Here is a 16440-nt window from a genome sequence, read left to right as displayed (position 1 = left end):
GAATCAAACAATATCACTACAGAAAAGCACCAAACTGTAATGATAACAATAAGAGGGAAAAAAGTAACAAAAGATACACACACACACACACACACACACACACACACACACACACAAATAAAACAGGAAAAAATCAACAAAATTACACGAGTAAAGTCCTCACCAATCAATAATAACCTTGATTGTAAATGGACTGTATTCCCCAAATAAAAGATATATACTGGCTAAATGAAAAAAAAAAAAAAAAAGGTTCAACTATATGCTGCCTTCAAGAAACTTACTCTGCCTGTAAAAATGCACATAAACTGAAAGTAAGTGGATGGAAAAAATATTCCACGCAAATGGAAACCAACAATGAGCCTGAGGAGCTAAACTTATATTAGATAAAACAGACATTGAGTTAAAAACGCAAAGAAACAAAGTCATTATGCATTTGGCAAAGCCCATAGATCTGTACAACACACAGAGGGATCCCACATATAAAACTGAGTTGATAATAATAGATCAATATTGTTCATAAGTCACAGAAGAAAGTGTGTGTTTTTTTGGGGAGGGGGCATGAGAACTCTCTGTACTTTCTGCTCAATTTCTCTGTAAATCTTAAACTGCTATAAAAAGAAAGTCTATTACTTAGGAAAAAAATAAGTATATAACTGCCCTCCCCCACCCCCCACCAAGTGTTCTATTAGAGAAGTTACATATAGTGTGAAACTCTCTTTCAAAACATACTCTGATAGAATTGATAAATTTAATCAATTCCTGCCTCTGGGGATGAGGAACCAAATGAGATTTTTATATTTCTACTGATATTTTCATCTTTACCATCATTTCTGCTTATTTTAGTTTTTAAAATAGTGCACGGATAAATTATTACTATAAAGCATAAATCAAGTCTTATAAATAATTTGACATCAAATGGTTAAGCAATGAGAGATGTTGTAGGTCCCTCTATAGAAGATGATATAAGAATTGAAAAACCCATGGCATCAAAGAAAATACATCAAAATTTTGATGAAAATTGTTGAAGAGCATTAATTAACAAATAGCATTACAATTTAAAATACATTACAATACAATTTAAATTAGGCTATTTTAGCATCATATGCAAGTTTGAATTTAAGAAATAATACCTTTTCTGGTTAATACATTAGATAGAAATTCCCCTTGCTTCCATATACTATAGAATCCATATTAAATAGGATGTGCTTTGTGAACAAGTCTAAAATAGTAATAAAAAGTGTATTGTTTCACAGGTTTTGAAAAACAAAAATAAGCAATCTATTTTTGTTTTAATTATATAATTAATCTAATGAGCCAAAGAACGATATTTTATTTAAGCATCTCTAGTTAAAATTTATATATTAGAAATCATTTTATTTAAAATATTTTGGCCCTGTAAAAATTGTCACTATAGAAGATATTTGTTAACTCCTTTTAAGACTCAAGACCCTGCAAAAGAGAAAAACAGAAAAGCATAAATAGAATAACTTAGTTGTCCAAAATAAATACATTACTATGAATTAATTTATATAAATTAATAGGAAGCTAGCTGCAGAAAGAAACACAGGTGTAAGGCAATTTGGCAGACCATTATAACAATTTAAAATGAAAAACTAAGAAAAAATTCAAAAATTCATGCTAAAATTCCCAGATTCTTATGAACTGGTATCTTTAATATTCAACCAGAGGATCTTTGAGGTTCCTGGGAATGCTTGTCCAGTTATGGCTCCATTTTCCAAAGCCTGGAATAATTCCACAATAATATAAGGAGTTTTTCATGGTCTTATCCTGGAAAGAAAACATCATTGAAAATAATTAATTCTATTATCCCTTAAATTTAAAACTCATAACAACATGAGTGGCACGAATTCCACATAAAAATAAATAGAAAATCAAAAACAAGAATCTTATAAATTCTAAGGATGAGACTTTCACCTAAGAAAAGTCTATCCAAAATGTAATTTTTTATATAACTTTCTATTAAAACAATTTCAATGTTCATATCTAGAAATTATTTCTCAATAAAGGCAAATTTTCTAAGTTTCAAAAACAAGTTTATGGGGATAAACTGTAATATAACTTTGAGTTTATAATGCTTGCTTTTTCTGAGATTGTTAAACTCTTTCATATGGTATTTAGTTTATTCTCTTTTTATTAATATTAAGTAGATAACAGGTATCATTTGCCCTATTTTTGTCATTTGTCAAAGTCTTAAACTCTTATAATACTAGAGTAGCTTCTTTTATCATTTAAATGTTTGATGCCTCTCTTTGAGACCTTCCCATGGGTACCTCCCTATGATGCCCCTACTTAGAAGAGGCTTAGACTTCTCTGCTCTGTTGATGCCAGGGGTGAGCATGTAACTGGCTTTGGTCAATGCAATGAGAGGAGACATGAGGTGTGCCATTTCCAAGAAGAATCTTTAGGAGCTCCTCAATGTATCTTGCACTGTCTGTCTTTTCTCCATGTGAGAGCAATACTGTGAATCCCAGCATGAAGCAGACATGCGGTCAACCTACATTAAACAAGCGAGTGAGAAGTGAATCCTTATTTGTTGAAAGTCATTCAGAGTTTGTGGGTCAATTTATACCATGGCAAAATTTAGACTAACCTGGGGAGTGACATTCATATTTTTTAAAAATATGTTATTTTGTACTTGATTTTGTTTGTATTGACTTTACTTAGAAACAAGAGAATGAAATAAAAGCTATGGGAGTAAGTGAATTTATACATAAGTAAAAGAAATGGGTTTGTATTGATTGCCTACTATGTCTCATTTAGCACTCACAACAACCCTGAAAGATGAGAGGTATTTGATTGATTTTTAGATGAGGACCTTAACGCAGTTTTAATAAAGCATTCTAGCTTACTCCCAGGGTTGATGTGACTAATTAAATTACAATGTTACTTAAATATACATAGTAATATAGTTAGACTTTAATTCTTGGAACAGAAACATTTTGCAACTATTAAAACAAATGTCCATAAGACAACTACAAAATCAATAATATTCAAGTTAACATCAATTTAATTTAAAAGGTAATATACTTAGACTGTAAGTGTATCAAGCCTCAGAAAATAAATATGTTATCTATTGTCACAGCATAATTTTTTTTTACCTGTTTTTACTTTTAGTTCAGTAAGCTTACACTATTGTGTGAAGTATGTTAATTTAATTCTTATACCACATTTCTTCATTTGAAAGATTGATATACTTCCCGTCACCCCCAACAACCATCCTATTAGGTTATTTTTCATACAACTGGTACAAAGGAAAAAGATATTACATATTAAATTTGTTAACTTTTTCCCCCACAAAACTGGGATAATTAAAACAGTACCAATTAAAAACAGAGACAATGAATCTCTGTAATAAACAGATACTTAAAAGTGATAATCCAAATAGTTCGGGATACATTTATATTAATTTTTCTAACATTGAAAGGAACAAGCAGAATTAATACATAGATTTACAATAAAGAGATGTATGATATGATACAGATATGAAGATAGAGAAAAGGGAAAAATAAAATTTAAAAAGCCTTCTCCCCAAATTAGGAAATTAGAATACAGTGTTAATGTATTTGTTTCATGCCCTTAGTCTCTCTCTCTCTCTCTCTCTCTCTCTCTCTCTCTCTCTCTCTCTCTCTCTCTCTCTCTCTCAAAGTGTTAAAATATACATAACAAAACTTACCATCTTAACCCTTTTTTAAGTGTACAGTTCAGTGGAATTAAGCGCATTCACGTTGTTGTGTAACCACCACCACCATATTCATCTCCAGAACTTTCTAATGATCTCAAACTGAAATTCTGTACCCTATTCTGCTCACTCCCCAGTCCCAGGTAATCACTATTCTACCTTCTGTCTCTGTGAATTTGAAACAGAATTTGGCTACCAGTTACTTCCCCTAAGTGAAATCACACAGTGCTTTTGTGTCTGACTCATTTCACTGAGCATAACGTCTTCAAGGTTCACCCATGTTGCAGCACGTATCAGTACCTCATTCTCTCTTACAATATGGCTATATTTGGCAACAAAGCTGAGAAAGGAATAGGAATTAATGAGCACAGTGAACAGCAAATTAAACTCACCTTTTTGTTAAGCAAGAGAGAGAGAGAGTGTGTGTGTCTGGAGAACTAAAAAGAAAACTACAGAAGCTGATATCATGGCACTTGCATTTTTTCCATTGTACTGGAAAATTAATTTGAACACCTATCAGCACGTCTTCATTTGTGGTTTACATTGGACACACAGCTTTTTAGATTTATCGCTTGGTTTGAAAATGGACAAAAATTTATATCCACGCTTTCCTTTCCTGTTAAAAAACTAGTCATGCGAATCATGTAAGACGATGTCATTGTTATTAAACAATGCAGTGAGAAGCGAGGATGAAGATTGCCAAGTTAAACACAAAGGGCAAAATAAATCCAGATATTCCCACACCCTTAGGCACTTATTACAGTGTGAATTGCCTGTGCGTTTCTGACGACAGAACTTGGCCCACCAGGCAATTCATTCTCAGAAGGACTCAGCTTTCTCCAGAAACTGCATTCATATTTCCTAGATGATTATGTCTTTTATCGAAAGCAGCAGTTGAGGAATGGGCAAGCTCAGCATCAGACTAGTAGTCCAGCTCTGAAAACTAGTTTCACCTACAGGCAAGTATGGGAAAGGGCAGGAAGGCAAGGCAGTTATTGAGTTTAGATTCTCAAGAATAACATTAAATTATTGTAACTAAAAATGGGGAAAACAGTGATCATCAGATGGCAAATGATGTTTTATTCAGGAAACTAACAGTTTATGATTTTTATCTTTGATATAAGTGAGGCAAATATTTTAATAAATGCATAGTATTCAGGGCAAAAGTAAAACACCCTGAATGTGTGCATAATAATGTTATAGCTATAGATACGCCTCTACGTGGGTGCCCATAAAATGTAAATGTTCTTTAATAAATATTTGTGAATTATTTCCTACATATATAGATAAACTTGTTATTATAAAACTTACTGGAAATTTAAAGATTACACAGCAGATGTAGCTTCCTGCTGCAGTGACTCGTCCCTGCATAACCCTGACTCTATAAAGGAGAACCTTCCAATTTTGTGGCTTTTATTGGCTACATGGGTATCTTGTTACACCATGAGGATGAAGTCAGAAAGCCCTTTTATTATTAGTGTGCATGCCTTGTCTGTACTATTTTGTGAACCCACTTTCCTGTTCTGGTACCTAAGAAATTATTGAATCTTAGAGACCAAACTCCTTTGCCACCCTTTGCTTGGGGTATACATCTTCAATTCTAAATTGCAAGTTGTGCCTACAAAGAAATTCCATTTGTTGCCAGGCTTACTTAGCCTTCTCCTTGCTGAATCTTGCTATATATAATCATTTGTCAGTCTTTCCTTCATATCATATGTGAGCCTTTGATTTCTAATTTCAAAGTAAACAACCAAACAGTAAACTCCAGAAAATTGTCTTCATATATGGATTTTAAAAATTCTTGTCCATCAGGACTTGATATTCTGGCTTCTCACTTTGAAAAATTGCTAACATGGATTTTTAATGTTCTTATCACACACAAAAATAATAAATTGGTGAGGTGATGGATATTTTAATTAGCTTTATTGAATCTTTCTATAATGTATACATAGATCAAAATATCATATTGTGCCCCATAAATATACATAACTATTAGTCTATTAAAAATAAAAATAAAATAATAATAAAAACTTGTTATAATGGTACACTGTCCATTTCATACAAAGTGACTCTCCAACTATAACTGATTTAGCTGCTCTGCCCCAATGCCCTGACTCACAACTCCAAATTTTTCATCCTCCTACCATTGATAAATGAACACTGACCCTTCAAACCAAGTGAATGCAACTGGTCTACGTACAATGTAGACAGATGCTGTATCATTAATCACTGTTTTCAGCAACTCTTTAGTTACATTTGGTCTGAGGAAATACTTAAATCTTTATATTAGGAATCATGGAAGTTGTTGGGGGTTTTACATCACAAAACTGCATATATTCAAGATAAGACATTGCTATTTAAAATGCACAATGTTAACATTAAAATTTCTTTCACATAGAGAAAAATGAGGGAATTACAACTGCTTCCTGTAGAACACTTTGAATTATATACTGCTACTACTCTATAGGATCCACATCATATATTTAAATCTGGTGAAAAAAATTAAGCTCTGAAAGAAAAAGCTGTACAGTAACTAGAAGCCTCCACATTTAAAAAGTGTTCCAATATAAAAAAGAAATAAAGCTAGAAAAATACCTCACATATAGTTAGCATTTATTAAGCATTTTAAAGCTTTGAATTGAAGGACATTTTAATCTGATGCAAAAACAAGTGAATCTGAGAATCTAGAATTATTTTTCTACAGATAGAGCTTATATGCCTAACAGTCTCTATAAATAATTTAGTGGACTTGCTACATATGTACATTCACAAGCACAAATTGAAAAAAACAAAACAAAACAAAACAAAAGATTATCAAAAGTGCTAAAAAGATGGCATCAAAAAATCACAAATTATCTCAAAATAACTAAGGTTTATCTTAGGTTAGATAGTAAAGCAAATTCATATAATTCAAAGGAAAAAATGTTAGATAGCCTATTATTCCACCTCATATGCCTAGTTCTTTTCCTTTACAGTATCCTTTAGAGCACACATCAAAATGCACACATTTATTCACCTATATATAATTTGTATATAGTTTTTTATCTCCTATAAGAGAGACACAGAAGTTCTATAAAAAGAGGGACTGCTCCATTTGTTTATCCCTGATTACTTAGCCAGACACAGAGTGGTACTCAATAAATATGAGTAAATTGCATGAAAAATTTTCTTCTTCTCTGCATTTCAGGAAATAATGAGTCATTTGAATTTTCCAGATATTCATTCATTTTCATCATTTAACTTATGCTTATTGAAGGCCTGCCTACATATTACTCCTGTGCTCAGTTCTGGACATACCTCTGTAAACAAGAGACCTTATCTTCAAGGAGCCTAAAATCCTAAAATTCAGAGGAGGAAACAATTTCATAAAAGGACAGTTCAACCCTGAGTCAAAGAGATGATAGAGAAACAAACAAACAAACACAATCAAACAAAAAAACCCTTTAATTCTCCTTTTAAAAGCTATAGATGCAGTTTGGAGGGATAAAGATTTTCACTTCTCAAAAATATATTTCATTTCAATTATGATGACTAGCCTGAGGCACCAGGTCAATTAATATAATAACTCAGTACATAGAGACTTAGCCAGAACAAGTGAAATTTAATTTAGTGGTCTCATGTTAATCATTGAGAGTCCAGAAGAGAGCAATGACATAATTAAACAAAAGGGGAATAGGATTTATGAGAGGAATTGAAGGAACTTGTGAATATACCCTAGAGAAGAGACAGCTCAAAAATATTTAATTTTTCTAACACTTGAAGGGATATAGTAAAGGACTGCTATTAGGCCCAAAGAGCTGGTGTGAATGCTGATATAAATATGTGCCAGTAATCAAATATATATGTGCAGCTAGAACATTTGGACATTTTATATGTATTTAAAATTGTGTTTGCTTGGGTTTTTTTCCCATAGAATTATGTGTTTTGAGCTCTGAATTTATGGCCAAGAAACAGCTTACATTGGCTATAACAAGTGAGTGAAAATCTTTTGTTCTGCTTTCTTTGTGGGTATTTTTGTAGGGCTATTTGAGTTGTGCTTTTGTAGCATGATTTGGAGATACGCAATAAATTGTGTCCATTCTGTCTCCTCTTGAAAGTAGTAAGTAGTTAATATTCTTAGATTAATTTGAGATGCTGAAGTATACATTGATAAATTAAACCTAATAAACTGAAACAAATGCCATTAATCATTTAATATGCCCACTAAAAATTAGACTGCTAGTCCTTACCCACTGGATTTCTTTTCCTAAGTTTTTAAACCATTTAACCCATGAGAAAATTATAGCTATGGACGAGAGCTGATTTGTACTTTTACTTCTTCTATCTTAAATATTTACACTAAAAATCTCTAAATACAGTTTGAAAGTCTATATGGAGTGATGACTTTAGATATTTTGAAAAGTAATTTCATTCTCATCTTTTCCAGTGCTTTTATTTGCTTCAGTTCCTTATATACTAAAATAAATTTCTACTCTGACTTACAATTCTACACTGATTCATAATACTTTTATTATTTCATTTAACAATAAATTATTATCCTATCAATTTTTAGTTCAAAGTATTAAAGGTTTCAAAAATTTTAACTAAAACCTGATAAAAAAGCATCAGAAAATCATTTACTTTTCAAATTATTCTTATTTCTAGCTCTATACTCAATTGATCATTAAGTATTTATTAAGTTTCCTTATGTGTTCAGTGCTATTTTATTTTGCATAGTCTCTGTTCACAAGTACTTTAAAAAATACTTGAAAAGAGAAAGGGAGACACATGTATGAAACATCTAGCAAATAATAATTCAGTCCATAACCAAGTTCCTAACTGTAAATTAGAGACCATACATATTCATTAAGAAAAATCTATCAGTGGGAGCTAGGGGTAATCAGGGAATGTTTAATAGAGTGTGGGGATGTTGTGACTTGAAGGAAGACTGGGATCTGAAATTTGTTAAGAAGAGTCAGGGAAAATACAAAGAACAGAGCCAAAATAGAGTCAGTACTGGAAGAACAGAAAATCCAAATTGCATAGAACGGTCATAAAGGCAAAATCTTAGGAGGAAAAATTAAGCACAAAAATCTGAATGTTTGACTGAGGAGTTCAAATTGGCTTAGAATAGCAAAAGGTTTCTCCAGAGACAGGAATGGCAGGGATATCGGGTCTCCCTGGCATATATTGTATAAATGAATAAAATCAACACGAAGTATAGTTAGCCAACATTGATCACTCGAAAAGTTAATTTAGGAGAAGCAGCAAGAATATAGAGAAAGATTATATGGAAAATGCAGGAAACGTTTTGGTTATTGTTAGCTATACTGAGAAATTATATTTCCTCCTAAATGTTTACCTTTTACTTAATCTGCCATAGTACTCTTAAGTGGTTACCTCACATCTCCTGACTCCAGCCCTCCAGTCCTGGCAGAATGGCTCCCAATGTCTCCATCGTTTCCTTTATTCTCTGGATGGTTTTAAATTAAAAGTCTCACCTTTCTGGGCTTAGTTGGTAGGTCAGGTTTGTGTAATGCATAATGTAAACAGACTTCAGGAACTAGTGGTGTGCTGGAGCTAATCTATAGTCCCATGAGAGCTGACTGTACATCTCTTCCCAACTGCATCTATAGTGACATCATGTTGAGAACCTGAAACTGGCTATGAGGAAACTATTTACACCATAAAAATTGGCAAAAGCTACAAATTGAGGGATTTTTTTTGGTGGGGGGGAGGGAGCAGTTTGTTGAACATTGATTAATACACCACTGTGCACAGCTATGTATTTTTCCATACTCTTTGCAATGAATTTTTTCTTAGTTCCAGTTTTTATGAATCAATCAGAAAAACGTCTACAGAGTACTTCTTAATTTTGCTAGGCTAGGAAGCTTGAACATGAAGCTCGCAATCTCCTCTTGTTAGGGCATGTATAATGTCTACAAACTATAAAATCTGATGTGCTCACTTTCACAGGATTATTATTTTTTCTTTTTTTAATGCCTAGGGGTTTCAGTATTCCCGGATGGATACACTACAGGAAGAAAAGAAATCAGCATTGATTTCCACAACAACTCTTTGGCACCAGAACAGGTGACCTACCAGGGCAAATCATCAAATGGCAGGTAACAGGACATCTTTAACAAGCATGCCTGTGGCAGATGAACTTGCCCAGCTGGTAAATAATCCAGATTTTCGGACTTGGGATAAGAGCAACAATCTTCAGGTACAACTCTGTGAATCACTTTTTATAAATTGCTCTCACTTAACTTCAAAAATATGAGAATCTGATCTATCCAGCTAGAAGCTCCCTGAATCATTTTCTAGATATGTGATACACTGTGTCTGAGAGGATATCATTAAAGAAAAAGCAGCTTGAAGGAAAGAAGGACTTTGAGCTCCCGATTTGCCAGGAAACTTTGTCCCATCTAGATAAGGAATGACATCAACAGCATATGGCACATTTATTCTGGGCCACTTCAGCAGTAATAGTATCTACTGATAGTATGTATGTATGTATCATTCATTCACTCATTCATCCAACATAATTATTGAATTCTCATTATGTGACAGGCAAATGCCTGTCAATATCTCTCTCTTACTGAAATTACAGTTTGGTAGTGAAACTGATAATAAGCGGTTACAAATCAGTTCAGGCAACGTGTTTCAGACAAGAGAGAGGATGACCTGTGAGGGAACTGAACAAAGTTCTACAGGGCAGGAAAGGTTAGTAGGGGCATAGTTATTACAAAACTGTATGAGATTTGGACTTCTTAAGGCAAATGGGAAAGTATTAAAGTGTCTTTATTTATTTAATTTAAGGTAAGGGAGTAAAGAAATGATCAAATTTTATTTTAGAAAGAACTAGAATTTAGAAGGAAAACATTCTTAAATATTTCAACAATAGACTTAGCCTTAACATTTTGTTCTAATATTTAGAAAAATATAGATAACTGATGGGAGCTAAATCAGTGCTCATTGACTGACAAAAATATGAAAAAACTCATAAAAAATGAAAATAAGAACACAGAATTATGAATTCAGCAAGGTAAAAGCAAACGGCAACTCTGCTAAAGATTGCACAACTGCAGGTGGTTATGAGAAGTTGTTTTAACATGGGAATTCCTCCCACTCTTTGTTTCACTGTTCTCCTTTTAACAGAAGTAAATATTTGGAAAGATTTCCTGACACTTTTTCTTACTAAATGGGTCAGTGTCCTCGCCACACCTACAACACAAATAGAGAAAATCCTCATGGGTTTGCTCTTGCCAATGGTGTCCCAGACCCAGAGCCCAAGACTGAACCATGTGAAAAACTGTTACACTTTCTTATACTTGTCTGAAGAGTTCATTGAAATATTTTTGTTTTACAAAATTAAAATGCCCTGTTTAAAATCTCTGCCTAACATTTTCACTTTCTGTTGATGGTGTGGTGTCTCATATCACTTTAATCTACCATGTTAGCCAGAAAAATAAGGAGAGGTTGCTACTCTATATTGTCTTAGATCTTTATGATGTATTCCTTTTGTATGTTCTATATATGTTGGAGACTGTTTCTCGGCTGTAACACAATCTCCATATTACCTCTTTTTTTGTTTCTCAATACACTTAAATATGTGCACAGATGAGATCTTCAAAGGACTTCACACACTCTACGTATCTTACAATAGGTATTGGATAAGTAATGGTGAAGATAGTGATAATAACAATGATAATCATGATAGTGATGAGGATAATGATAATGGTGATGGTTCTGGCAGTCAATTTTTTTAAAGTGCTAAAGATTTAGATTAATCCTATAACACTGTGAAAATCACCAGTCACTGTGTTTTTACTTTGACGTACATATTACAAAATAAAGATAGTCTCATCCTCACTTGCCAACTGCATTTTATAGCCCAATGAGAAAGCAGCATATAATTGCAAACAGCTCATAGTACCTAGAATTGGGCAAACTCAATTACTGGCAGTTACATGAACTATCTGTATTACTTGAATAAATTCCTTAATCTCTCCAGTCCTTAGTGTCTTCTTTAATAAAATTTTAAAAAGCAGTAATTGTAGTTAAAGGAGTTAAATGAGATAACATATATAAACTGCTTAGCACAGTGGGTACTTAATACATATCATGCCCTCTAAATTTGGAGAAAAAAAATAGCTACTACAAATTTATTGTGCATGTTCGTACAAGACTGTATTAAGCTATAAAGAGCTAAAGAATATATTTTCAGTAGAAATATTTTATTCAGCATCCTCATTATAATAATTTCATTTTCCTTAACATTCATACTCTCTGAAGTTATCACTAATTTAATATAGTTTACTATAAAGAAAGATTAGTTATCCTATATATTTTGTAGATAGTATATAGTATTATACCTTGAAATCTTTCCATTCCTTTTGTTGTTCCTTCTGCAAATATTCATTTTTGACATCTTCCTACAAATAATAATAATAATAATAATAATAATAATAATAATAATAATAATAAAAACTGTAAGATTAGATTGATTAAATGAGCCAATATAATCTTTTGAATTATTTAGTATTCTGTACTGTGGTTCCAACCATGGAATTTATAATCTAATTGAACAATTGAACATGTAAAACTGTGGGGAGCTGGAAAATAACAGCAGAGGAGTTGAATAGGCACATAGTAAAAAGAAATGAGACAACTTATTTGAGAAATCCATTGGATATAAAAAATAAAGTCAGATCTTTAGAGACAAACAGGGCCTGGAAATATAGTTTTATTGGTACTTATAATGAATAATTTTATAGGTAAATAATTTAATTATATTTATGTAAAATGAGAAACATCAACACACTTACCTCCCCTCCCATTCCACCCCACCTCACATTTCAGGCATTTCTGCAACTTAGTAACACTACCATTTTTTAAAATAGAAAACCAGCAAGAAACAGAGGGGCAAAAATTAGGCCTGTACCCCATTTCAAATTTTAAATGAAGATTTTACCAACATGATCTCTATAGTGCAATATAGCTCTAAGGTCATTATTTCATTTCTCCTGTGTATATAAGCCTTAGTTTTTTAATTGCTTTTAAGGTCAAATAGTGAACAAGAGTGACTATAAGTCTACCTATATGTTGAATAAATGTTTATATAATATGTATATGAAAATTAAAAACTAAGAGCTATTTTACTAATAATCTCCCACAAAGCTTTTAGTTATCAACTGTAAAAGTGCATTTATACATTTTAAGATGTACATCTACTACATTTTAAATATTTTAGAGGGATCTGATTAAATACATGAATATAAAATAGAAATTTTTAGCAGAAAAAGGAATGCACTACTTAACACTCCAGCTGATTATATCAAAACCTGTAATAATACCTTATGGCCAATGGATTATCAAAATCATTCAAATGATAGTAAACTTGGTTTTATACATTATTACAAATATTAAGAATATAAAAGTCACATAATGTAGAATAGCTTATTTCCCTTCTGGAATATGGTCTTTCATATAACAGTAAGTTTTCTGTTGTTCAACTTGATTGGACAATAACTTGTCATAATTAATTTTTAAAAAAATCAAATTATTTAATAAAGGGTACATCAAATGGATTATTTATTTTTAGCAAATATGAATAAATTCAAAGTACACTAAACATAATTTAAACATTAGGTTATTCACCAGACACTAAGTATCTTACTTTGCTCATTACTTATGTTCTTACGTTAGTGTTAAGAAGACATCAGTTTACAATGATTCCTGGGTGATAAATACTGTGTAAAGACTACTTTTGTTTTTATTGGAGACTTGGGATAGTTTGGCAATCTCTTTTCAAATCATGCCTGTAATGACTCTCAGTGTGAAGCAAACTTTAGGATTAATTGTACTGGATATGGCTTTCCTGAAATTATTATTCTTCATACAAGGATAATCTGCTAGATAACTTCACATTGTGGAATAACTAATGACCCCATTCTCTTTTTGGCAGTCCAAATGAAACATCTTTCAATGAAAACAAAAAACAGATGTTCAACATTTGCAGATGTCCATGGTGACACGCTAAACATATGCGGGGAGTGGAAATCCTAGATCCTTTCATGTGTATGAGAAATGCTGACCAGTGCATGCAGGATTTCCAAGTAGCATCATTTGGTTTTATAAGAGTAGAATTTCATTCATGTATTAGATAATATCTCCCACATTGCAATCTCGACACTGTGCCAAAGCTATTTTTTTTAAAATAAGAGTAATGTTCCACTAGAATTTCTAAGCCATAATTAGTTTTCTTATTTTCATATTATTTCTATGGAAAAGAACAAACTAAGCAAAGGACTTTAATACACAAAAATAATTTACCTGCATTGTCCGAATAAATACTTGAATTTGTCTCTTTTCCTTAAAATTCCAAATGGCATTATCCATTATTTGTTTTGGGCCTACTCAAATATCTTTTTCTCCATGTGGACTTAATCTTGTCCAATTCAAGAATACCTGACATTATATACATTATATGCTAATTTTTCTCCCCACTGGAAGCTTTGTGAAGGCAAGGAGTCACCTGACTTGTTTACCATTCTATTTCTAGTCAATAAATCCTTGTTGATTAAATGAGAGAGAATATAAACCAAGTCATTTTTTCCCTCTCTCCATCCCTCCTTTCTTTCCTTCCTTCTTTTCTTTCTTTCCTTCCATCCTTCCTCTTTCCTTTTTTTTCCTTCTGTGGGGACATCCTCACCCAATCATTGCCACAACACCCTGCATTTAATAGATAAGCAATAAACAACATTCAGCTGAATTAAGATGCTGTCCTAACAAGACCATTTATAATGAGATGTTAGCTAATCTTATTTTTTTAAATTGACGTATAAATTACTTAAAATAAAATGTAATTTCTTATGCTTCCTGTTTAATAAGCTTTGACAATTGTACATCTGTTTTACCATCAGCCAAATTAAGATAAACCTCTCTATCAATCTGGAAAGTTCCCTCATAAGTTTTTTCAGTAAAACTCCTCTTCACAGAAGCAACCACTTTCCGACTTTCACCACCATAGATTAGTTTTGACTATTTTACTAAATGAAATCATACACTATGCGCTCTTGTGCTTCCAGTTTTGTTTGCTTTACAAAATATCTGTAAGATTCTTCCATGTTGCTACATGTACCGGTTTGTTACATTTTATATGTGGAAAGTATTCCACTGTGTTAATGAACTACACTTGATTCATTTTTCTGTTGCCATTGTGTGCTTCAATTATTTTATTAAGAATTAGACTGTTACGAACATTCTTGTAAAATCTTTCTTTGTGTTTATTTAACTTATTGTTTTTACTATTGAGTTAAATACTTAGGAGTAGAAATGCTGGGTCATAGAGTAGTTGCAGGTCTAACTTTAGAGGAAATAGTCAAAGATTCATTCAAGTTGGTTGTGTAATTTTACACAAACACCAGCAATCTGCAGTAGTTCCAGTTGCTCCTCAGTATACCACATGCTGACTTATAACACCAAAGTCTTAAAGACACTCCCTTATCTGCAGTTTTGCTTTCCATGGTTTCAGTTACCTCTGGTAAACCTTGGTCCCAAAATATTAAAGAATTAGAGAGAGAGAGAGACCACATTCACATAGCTTTTATTACACTGCATTGTTATAATTCTTCTATTTTATTAGTAGTAATAACTAACAATTGTTGCTAATTTCTACTGTGCCTAATTTATAAACAAAACTTTATATTAGATACGTATGTTTAGGAAAAAGCATAGCATATGTAAGGTTCAGTACTATCTGCATTTTCAGGTATCCCCTCAGTCTTACAGCATATCCCCCACATACATTTACTTCTGGGTTTTGTGCATAATGTTAAGTATTAGATCTCTCTTGAATTATTATTATTACTCATTTTTGAATAAAGTGAGGGTAAGTGTTGTGGTTCATTTTTTTTTTCTATAAAAATATTCAGTTATATCTTCCTTAACTCACTTTAAATTTTTAGCAATTTTAGAGAATATGATAAAATTGTCATTCCTATCTACTGCACAGAGGCATAAATCCATGTAATACTTGTGCTTTCTACAAGCTTGATAGTATTTTCTTGTACTAATTTTCTCTTGCTGCTCTAACAAGTTACCACAAATTTAGTGGTATAACAACACAAATTTATTACCTTATATTTCTGTAGGTTAGAAGTCCAACATGGGTCTCTCACTTAACTAAGACCAAGGTGTGGGCAAGGCTGAATTCCTTTTTAAAGGCTCTAGGGGAAAAATCCATTTTCTTTCCTTTTTCATTTTCTAGTGGCCACCCACATTAATTAGCTGTGCCCCTCTTCCTCCATCTTCAAAACCAGATCCTTCTTTCATAGTCACATGTCTTTCTGATCACAGCCAGAAAATGTTCTCCTCTTGAAAAATTTATTAAATTAAATAGGGCCCACCTGGACATCTCCTCATATCAAGGTCCATAACCATAATCATACCTGCAAAGTCCTTTCTGCCAAATAATATAACGTATTTACAGATTCTGAGAATTAAGGCATAGACATCTTTGGGGCTCCATATTCTTCTGATTACATAGATGCTTTAGACTTTTCCTACTCTATTGTGTTATTTTTTTCTATGCAATTTTTAAATTTATTTTTTCATAGATCATTTTATAACATAGCTTAAAGACTAAATTTTAGTAAAATTTAGAGGAATGAAAAATCTCCCTCCTGCCTTACCACCCCATTCTACTCTGTCCTTTACCTCCAAGTTAACTGCTGTTTTTATCTCTAACTTCCAGA

The 16440-nt window shown here is 32.3% G+C and overlaps 1 protein-coding gene across 1 annotated transcript in view; it reads right to left on the bottom strand.

Moving 5' to 3' along the window:
* Positions 1-1671: 1671 nt before the first annotated feature.
* CNBD1 (cyclic nucleotide binding domain containing 1) overlaps positions 1672-16440 on the bottom strand; it is a 493815-nt gene continuing 479046 nt past the window's right edge. The window contains exons 13-14 of the mRNA XM_063079257.1: positions 12058-12117; positions 1672-1788 (exon numbers count right to left, since the gene is read on the bottom strand). Of these exons, the coding sequence (XP_062935327.1) occupies positions 1672-1788; positions 12058-12117 (177 nt within the window). The remainder of the gene's footprint in view (positions 1789-12057; positions 12118-16440) is intronic.

The sequence above is a fragment of the Cynocephalus volans genome, chromosome 15 (assembly GCF_027409185.1).
Source record: "Cynocephalus volans isolate mCynVol1 chromosome 15, mCynVol1.pri, whole genome shotgun sequence".
NCBI classification, from domain to species: domain Eukaryota; kingdom Metazoa; phylum Chordata; class Mammalia; order Dermoptera; family Cynocephalidae; genus Cynocephalus; species Cynocephalus volans.
Note: the sequence above shows the minus strand (reverse complement) of the source record. Positions and strands in the feature narration are given on the sequence as shown.